At 43.3% G+C, this 9,344-nt stretch overlaps 1 protein-coding gene across 1 annotated transcript in view; it reads left to right on the top strand.

The window, feature by feature from the left end:
• Positions 1-8,725, top strand: part of LOC104962476 (fibroblast growth factor receptor 2-like) — a 51,070-nt gene extending 42,345 nt beyond the window's left edge. Inside the window, 3 exon segments of the mRNA XM_010790912.1 lie at positions 4,905-5,042; positions 5,570-5,675; positions 7,055-8,725. Of these exon segments, the coding sequence (XP_010789214.1) occupies positions 4,905-5,042; positions 5,570-5,675; positions 7,055-7,219 (409 nt within the window). The 3' untranslated portion in view covers positions 7,220-8,725.
• Positions 8,726-9,344: the final 619 nt, after the last annotated feature.

Consider the following 9,344-nt stretch of genomic DNA (forward strand, 5'->3'; position numbering starts at 1 on the left):
GGATTTGATTGCTTGTGGTTAAAAACTATCCCCAAGGGGGGACAGGGGGAGGGCCCATCCAATTGGTAAGGGGGGGAATTATTTTGGATTTTCCTAATCCATTTTACGGGGTCCCACTATGATAGGAAACACCCCACTTGGGTTCCAATATAAATTTTGGGCAATGTAAGTAAGGAAAGAAGCTAAAGAAAAGGGGTAGACCCCACCGACCATGACTAGACCATTTTTTTTCTTTATAATTGTTTCGTTTTTTTACCTATTTTCAACTCCTGCATTATTTTGGAAAGGCATGTGGAGGAAAAATCGACCTTTTATCACTTAAGGATTTATTGTATGTGGGATATCCCTCCCCCATTTAGGTTTTCAGGGAGTCTTCTGGATGGAGATTTATTTTGCCCCATTAGCCTTAACCCACGGGCAAAGCTTATTGGGACGGGGGTAAGGGGGCCGCCTGGGGGTCGGCGTATGCTTTAGGGCCCTTCCCAAGCCATGTTTTTTGCAAAACAGGGAGGAAAGCTTTTCTCTTTATCGTGACCCTGGTTTATCTTTTTTGCTCTCATTTGCTCTAACCCCATGTAAACCGTTCCCTCTGGGGGGGGAACCTTTTCTCCCCAGGGCGACCGTCGCCCTCTAGTGCCCGTATTCCCCCCCAGGGGGGCTGCTTTTCCCCACGTTGTCGGGGGGGCCTTTCTTCCCAGAGTTAATGGGAGATCTTTACCCTAGCGGGGGAATGGGGGGGGGGGATTCAAACCATTGGGGCTTTATTCCAGGCCCAGGGAATGGGAAGTATTCCAAGGGGGGAATGGGGCTGTGTATTGGTTTTTGATCCTTCTCCCTGGGGTTGGTGTCTTCCCCCCAGGGGGTTTTGGGTCTCCCTGGTAAAAATGGGGAATTGGTCCCCAGAGGGGGCGGGGGGGGCTATTTGTCGGGGGGACCCGGGTTTTTCTTACAGCACCCAGGAGGTGAGGGTTTGTAGGGTTATCATAACAACCTGGTTTTCCATTATTTCCCTTTTTTCTTCATCCAGGGGGAACCTTCCTTTCCCCCCAAAAGATTGGCAACCTTTTTGCCCACCATTTTTTTACCCTCCCCCCAAAAACTCCCTGTTTGGGGGTGGATCAGGGGTTTATGCTTTTTTTTTAGTTTTGGGTGGTGTTAGAGGGGATTAGGTGGGCCAGGCTGGAAGCTTGAAAATGTTCCTTTGATTGGTTGAGGATATTGTTTGATTCGGGCAAAGACAGAAAACATTTATATCTGCCTAATTTGGTTAGAAGGTAACAGGGGACAAGGGGAGCCATCCAGTGATGTTAGGTCTTGTTTGAGTGAATTTCTTGAGGCGCTGGCTTATTTAATAAGGATTGTCGTCAAAATAATGTTTTCACCGTTTTTATAACGGTTTTTTCGATAATAGTTTTTTATGGCCCATCAGTGGGAGTGATTTACCAAATATGTAGTCTTAGTGTAAGCAAATAACAGCGCGACTTTTTTTTTATTTATGTTAGCTGGGTGTGTGAGTAAGTGTGCCTAATCTAATGTGTGACCGGTTTGGGATACAACATGATAGGGCTGAAGGAACCTTATTAGATTCTTGGAATAGATTACGTTCACTTTTTTGTGGCAATCGCCGATATGTGTCCCTATAACCACTAGTTCTCAATATTTAAATGCCACAGAGTGTTTCTGCAGGCTGAGTTTCTTGGTAGCCTGCAGTCATAATCAGAGGAGTTTCTTCAGGAGTGTGTGAGGTGTTTGGTGCAAGCACTGCTGTGAGTGTTAGGTGGGGGGGGGGGGGGGGGGGTGCTGCCTATAGGGGGCCAGCACTGTCCAGTCTGTGGCAAAAGTGAGGATTTCACGCTAGACTTGTAGCCAATGCCGTGTTACTAATCTGACCGGCTTCAAAGGGCCCTGGAAGGAGCCCGGAGCCCACCAGCGCCTCTTCCCCCTCTGACTCACCCCTCTCTGCTCTGGCTAAGCGCGGAAGTCTCCCCTCCTTTATGGGCCTCCACACAAGTCTAAACGCAACAATGCTGCAGCTCCTCAAACGGGGGGCCTCATCCTCCTCCTTTAGCCCCCTGTCATCCTCTCTCAACTCTCCTCTCCTCATTCAGTTACACTTTGAACATGTGGCTCATCATTTTGGAGCCGTTCCACGATCAAAATAATCTCCCCCGCCTCCCCTTTTCGCCCCGTCGTTCTTATTTTCATTCATCTGTTATGTGAATTGCTGACTGACCCGTCTCTGTGTTTTTTTAAAGTCTAACAGTACTCATTCTAAAAACAGAACAAAGGAAGAAGGTCCCTCTCTTTTTGGTGTTTGAGCCTCATGTGTTCTGACAGCGTTGTTTGAAGTTTCTGCTCCAGACACTGGCGGCAGAAAAGTGCATGTGGCAATTTGATGAATGCCGTGCATGCTGACCCCTGGGAAAGAAGATGTTGTGTGTGTGTGTGTGTGTCTATGAGTCATACACCAGTAGCACAATCACCACAGCGCTCATCCAGTTAAGCGCTTGGATAGAGGATCTCGTTTGCTTGTGTATATGTGTGTGTGTGCAGATAAATAAATTGTGTACATAGACATCATGCCCTTCATGTTCCATGGCGCAGCACCAATCAATAACTGGGGGGCGGCCGAATGGGGGGTGCAGGCATGAAGTGCCGACTGTAGTTCTTTCTATCAGCTCACTGCTAATTACGTTTCATCACTCACTTTTAGTAATTGGCTTTTTCTCATAGCGCACGAAGGGGGAAGTAAGATGAGGAGAGACGTTTGGGAGGTAGTGTTCGGTGGGCTCACACTCAAACATCCCAAGAAGCGCAGGCAATCCATACGTGACATCAGATTAAATGAATACATGAATTCCAATGAAACTCGCCCCTTGCTGTTTTGACAAATGGGCCCAGGGGACTCAGCTCAGCACATGATGCCTTGTCTCAGCACTTAAGCCCAGAGACAAGGTATGATGGCCAGGCTTGGTGAAGGCAATGAGGGCGGTCTGACCCCTTACCCCTCACCAAATTAAAATAAAGAAAATATTGCTTCAGCTAGCTAGCTCCCACATTTCAGAGCCTTGCATTTTCAGATGTCGGTCAATTCCACTGGTGTGTGTTCATGTATTGACCGGTTTTCTGATATTTGTATTCATGTTGCAATCCGTCCATATTGAGATTGTACAACCTAACCGCACAAGGTGTACATAAATGTAATGAGATTTAAATAAGATCAAGAATGAAATCCATGCTTATACAGAGTCACTTTATCGTTTATTATTGTAGTTTATGCATTTAGGTAATGACTGGACTACATAAGTGCACTCTAAAAAAAACTATGTATAGTACTCTCCTAACAATGTTGCAAAGTACAATACAATAAAATAATAGATCATTATAAAGAAAGAAAGAAAATTGAAATTGAAAGAGATCAAATGTGTTTTTTTTTAAGAAAAACATGCGAAATTAAAAAATATATATAATAAGCACTGAATAATACATTAATTAGTTGTATATACTTTGGGACATGGTTGTTTAAAGCTTTATAAGGCAAACATATAGATTAGGAGGAGTTTCAGCTGTTTACTTGAACCAGTGATATTCCAGCAGCAGTATTTTGGACCTATAAAAGGCAAAAAAGGAGTCCTGGATACCACCCACGTACGGGGCATTTCAGTAATCAAGACATGAAAATGTAAATCATAGACAACCCTGTGTATCTTCAAAGGATAAGAAGTATCTGATTATTGAAAGAAACATGACTGAACAACCTTCTCTACTCCCGTGGTAAGGCCTTACACCTGGTCAGTTAAAGTGACCCGCAGCATGTTTGTTGTTGTTTGTTTATTTGGTGAGTCAGGGTTTGCTGTGGTCGGATTGCACAGAGCAACATGTTGACGTGCAACAAGAGACGGTTACAAAGTAGAAACAGAAAGGAGAGATGAGTGTGTCAACAACGAGTGGAGAGATACAACGCACTGATAGACTCAGGGCTGGCTGTGTAAACAGATGGAGGCGCTGATAAGCACCCCCGACCTGCCTGCCCATGCCTTCCTACTCGGACCACTAACATGGTCTGTAGCTGCCTGCAAGCGTACGCACAGATTAGGGTTTTAAGCGCGTCTATGTGTTATAATACCGCCTTTGTGTGGACATGAATCAAGCTTGCTGCCTGTGCAAGAATTATTCATTTGAGACACTGTGGATCTCTAAAATAAACACGTAGTGAGACAGTGATTGAAATCAGCGGCGTGAAATCACCAGTATTTAACAACCGGGATGAGGAAGTAGTTAATAGTTAGTATTCACCAGTCATCTTTGAGCCTTTATTTCCTGCCGTGGGTGGTCCACTGTTTGTTTTGGTGTGGTGTGACTGGACAATGCCAGCCTGTGTGACCGGCCAGCAGGGCACAAAGGCCATCATTGAGATCAGCACCAGAGTGGCACTGGGAGCGGGTCTGCGCCACAAGCCACCGGACGGCAGAAAGAGGGCATTGACACCACTGCGGTCACACTGTTGAAGTCGTTTCCAAACTTTGGTCAAGTGACTCTATGTAAATGATCTGTAGGTTAAAGGAAAGGGAAACTCATAAGGCCTTCATTTGATATAAAAGTAGATTGTAATTTGGAGATGGCAGACATCCACCAAGGCTAAATGCCTCTTTGCGCGATGTTGTCAAAAATGAAAAATAATTTGCGGTCTAGCCCTGTGATTTGGAGCCTCTTAAAAAATAAATTGGGTTCTTTCTTGGGCCATGCTACATCATTCCACGAAATCTAGTAATAATCAGCTGACAAACAAACTGGACCTAAACATAACTTCCTTGGAGAATGAGTTCTTGAACACTATTGCACATGCTGTTTTGTTGTAATTCTCGACTCATTCATAATATATAGTTATTTTTTCTGTCTTACAGCTGGTCATTTGGGGTGCTGATGTGGGAAATCTTCACCCTAGGGGGCTCTCCGTACCCTGGCATCCCCGTCGAAGAGCTGTTCAAGTTGCTCAAAGAGGGACATCGCATGGACAAGCCCGGAAACTGCACCAACGAGTTGTAAGTGTCTTAAATTGGCTTTATATATCCCAAATCACCCAAACACACAATTAGCTCTTGGACCCTGACTCTAAAGCCATCCCATTCTCCATGAGATCCATGACTCCCGGGCTCTGTGTCCACTCTGTCGGGCCTCTGCACAGCTGTGACTGGCTGCTATCAGTGTCCTCATTCACAATAAGTCCTCTGCAGGCAGCGGACAATGGCACAGCTCTGTTAGGATGCAACACTGAGAGGGTCGATGGAAAACAAAGTACACAGGCTCAAAGGCATAAACACTGAGAGGCATGTTTAAAATGAGATAGATTCAGAGAACACCTGTTGCTTTTATTAATAATTTGACATGGAGACCTAAGTTCAGAGGCATAAATCTTTCAGCAAATTTTGAAATTTGAATACAAGTGAGAAGAGGAGTGGCACAGCATGTGTTTTGACAGGCCTGCAACACCTCCAGGAATCACTCTGGTCTCTCTCCAGTAATCGACTATTCTCTATGAGTAAACTGTACCTTTGTTTTTCTCTCTCAGGTACATGATGATGAAAGACTGCTGGCATGCCATCTCATCCCATAGACCCACCTTCAAGCAGCTAGTAGAGGATCTGGATCGCATCCTCACCCTCAACTCCAACGAAGTGAGTGCTGCTCTTTCATTCTTCTTCACACTAAATCCATGAAGTTCCAGGATTCACGGTGGTCCCATCATGCTACACAAACTCTGACATTTCCTGGCGAATAGGAGTATGACATTTCATAACAATAAAATAATATGACATGATACATTCCTATGCACAGTTACACGTTTCTCAGGCCAAAGTAAATCCCGTTCTTGCCAGTGCTTGTAGGATTCAGTGGAATTTTGATGAAAGCTTAAGCAGCATTAGCATCCTAGTTGCTGACTTAAGGCCTAAATGGTGAGCAAAGAAATGGCCGGTTGATTTGATCCAGGCCCAACATGGCCGCTATGGCCCAGTGCAGTTGGCCGATCATCACATTCATGCCTTGCTCCCCACAATAGCCGCCATTTCTTTCCATTCCCCTTCCTGTCTCATGTGATTTCCGAGTGCAGGCCTGAAAAGAGGCCGTCGATGGAAAGCTGTCAAGACTCGTCTGCTCTTGGAGCTGGAACTTTGTGAATTTATGCCAAAAAAGCCCAACTTTGAGTTTGAACTTTTGAAATGTAATAAAGCAGTCTTTTCTTGCCTTTTTGTACCCCTCCTTCTCTCCCTCTGCCCCAAACCGCTGGCAGATGTGGAGGTCTTTAGTAATGTGAGCCTTCTCATGTTGAGCTGGGAAAATGGAAGCCAGCTCTCATTTTCTGAAAAACCCCAAGAACTCTTCCTCCTCACAACTAGTCCCAATAACAGCCCTGAAAGCAGAAGGGGGAAAAAAAAGGTTTCCTCAGCCGACATGAAAAGTCTAGAACAGCTTTAGAGAACTGGTCCAAGTAAAACATTTATAACAGGATTTTTTGGGTTTAGATCTCTCTTTATTTTCATTTTTGGGGTGTGCATTGTGTTCTGCCAGCTTCTTGTTCCTAGCCATCATAAAGTGTATATGTCTGGTGTTTCAGATGTTGGATTTATTTGAACTGAACTGATTGAACGCCTATCCACATAAAACCATTAGTAGTGGACCTAATCCACAGCTCGGCTGACCCTGCTATCTTCAAAAGCTCCCCGGATTAGCCTGCAGTCCAACATTCAATTTAATACCTATTATTCTTGCAAATATTTTCATACAGTATCCAGTTTAAGATTATTATTTTTTCTTCTGTTCCATAAACCCTTCCAGGGTGATTTGGTATGGCCTGGATAAATATCCTGATGAAGGATACTCTCTCACCCTCCTCTGGAAAGTCCCCGTCTTGTTGACTGCACTATATTTATGTTCTCCTTTTTGCTCTGGGTCTTTTGCCTCTCACTCCGCTCTGAGGCGTCTTTCCCCTTTTGTAACATATGAGCTTGTGTGTGAGCATCCCTTAACCCTCTCTCTCTCCTGTCTGTGTCTCCAGGAGTATCTGGACCTGTGCGCCCCAGCAGAGCAGTATTCCCCCAGCTTCCCAGACACTCGCAGCTCCTGCTCCTCCGGTGACGACTCCGTGTTTTCCCACGATCCCTTACCGGACGAGCCCTGCCTCCCCAAGTACCAGCACATCAACGGAAACGTCAAAACATGAGCCCCCCACCCATCCTTTCTACCCAAGCCTTACCCCTTGACGTCCCAAAACACACGTTGCACACGTACAAATCCTCCCATCTCCTGCCCCCCCATCACCCCCTGGCTCCCGGTGGACTAATGGACCCAGATAGGACTGGGCTGGTGGCAGCGCTGCTGTCACACACTCATACTGCCATGCACACACACACTATGTGCTCACATGAGGTCTTAAAGGAGAGGACAGGGACCCTACAGAAGCTGTTTTATATTGACTGAATGAATTGACGTTCCTTGGGGACCCCCCTCCTCCTCTTACTTCATATAAACACACAGACTTCTCAGTGCTGTTCTCATGTTTGTGCCCGGAGGTTTCTACAATCGATGACGTTACTTGTTTGGTGATCTCATTCCAGAGGCTGGCATTCCAAGACTTTTATTTGCTCCTGGAGGAATGTATGGACCGATATGAACTTTGAAACAAAAACAAGGGACAAGAAGAGGACGATAAATAGGAAATGGACTGCGAGACAGAGCTTCAACTAACAAAACAGAGGAATAGAAGGAGAGTACATATAGGAACGGCTCTCATGTTTATTTTGTAATATTGATGCATTTCTTTTTCAGTTCTCCTAAACCTTCCCAATTATTCTGGAGAGAAAAATACACAGTATAATGTATAGTGCTGGGTATATTTGTAAATATATTCAAAAATGTATAAATATATATTATATATTTACAATGAATTATTTTTTGTATGGACTCTGAAATAACCCCAACCCTTCCTACCGTACTTTGAGTCTGACGCAGGCATTTTAACAGGTTATGTGTCCTATATTTCTCTTCACACTCACACATACAGACGAAGACACACAATTTAATACACAAAAACACCTGTTTTACTCGGACTCAGTAACACAGTTGAGTATTGGCTTTCAGGGACTGAGGTAGCATGTTAATTTATTGACTTATGTTTTATGAAATGATCAAAAAAGTCTGTAAAAAAAGAACAAAAGCAACATGGCAGAAATGATGACATTAATGATGCAGATAATACATAAATAATCCATTACATTTATGGTAATTTAAAATGATCTTTCGGCAGTAACAGAAGAAGCTATTTTTAGTTGGTTTGAAAGATCCAGGGTTTGTAATTTTTATATATGAATGTGAATATTAAGTTAAATTTTTAAAAACTGTAAATTTTATAGTCAGCTAATCCCTTTCTTATGTAGATGTTGACGCCATTTCTATCCAGTCATTGTACTCTTTCTAATGCTTTGCTTTAGGAAACGAGATTTATTTCTGGATATTTATATATGATTGACAGAAAAAGATTTTGGAATACTAGCAATCCTTCCCTGACTTAGACACAATATAGACTCTAAATTTATTTTACAGAATTGAAAGCTGAAAAACAAAGTATTAAATAATTCAAGTGTTTTTTCTCTTTTTCTACTGGACCAACTTTAAGATGTTCTTTTGCAAGTGTTCATGCTACATTTGCGAAATAAAAGATGGAAACATATATTCTTGTCCTGATCTCTGACTTTGATGGGTGTTGAGTTAGGCTTCTGGCAAAAAAATGAGGGGAAAAGCTGAATTTGTTTATTGTTTCTAAGTTGGATGAATGAGTTATCATTCACTGCACATTCTTCTGAGCTAAATCTCCTTTTCTTAGTAGCTGATATGGGCCGAGATGATGGTGCTGTCATTACTAAGTACTCAGTGCTCAGTGTTTTTCTTGGATGCTTCAAATCTTTACTTAATATGTGAGATGAGGGATTTTTCTACCATATTTACAATTCATTTTGAGAAACTGGACAACTAAGCAGGGACTCAGTAAGTGGAAAGAATACATTTTTTAGTTGTTTTATTAGGCGAAACTGCTAAACTCAGCACAAACAGAGAATACATGTGATTAAGCTAGGTACTGAATTCATGCCATTGACCAAAGCAAATTTGTTAACAAACAGGGAACTCATCATGTGTATGGCCCTGTGTCTGGATCTGTAGGACTTTGATCAGACAAAGAGTCTTTGTTAGCCTAACGGCGGCAGACTGATTAGCTGATTGATGTCCCGTTTTTCTCTTATCAGAACAGATTTAATTCAACATAGTGGGCAGTTGATTTATCTAATTTGATG

This window comes from Notothenia coriiceps, unplaced genomic scaffold, assembly GCF_000735185.1.
Source record: "Notothenia coriiceps isolate Sejong01 unplaced genomic scaffold, NC01 NC01_scaffold00034877, whole genome shotgun sequence".
Taxonomy (NCBI): domain Eukaryota; kingdom Metazoa; phylum Chordata; class Actinopteri; order Perciformes; family Nototheniidae; genus Notothenia; species Notothenia coriiceps.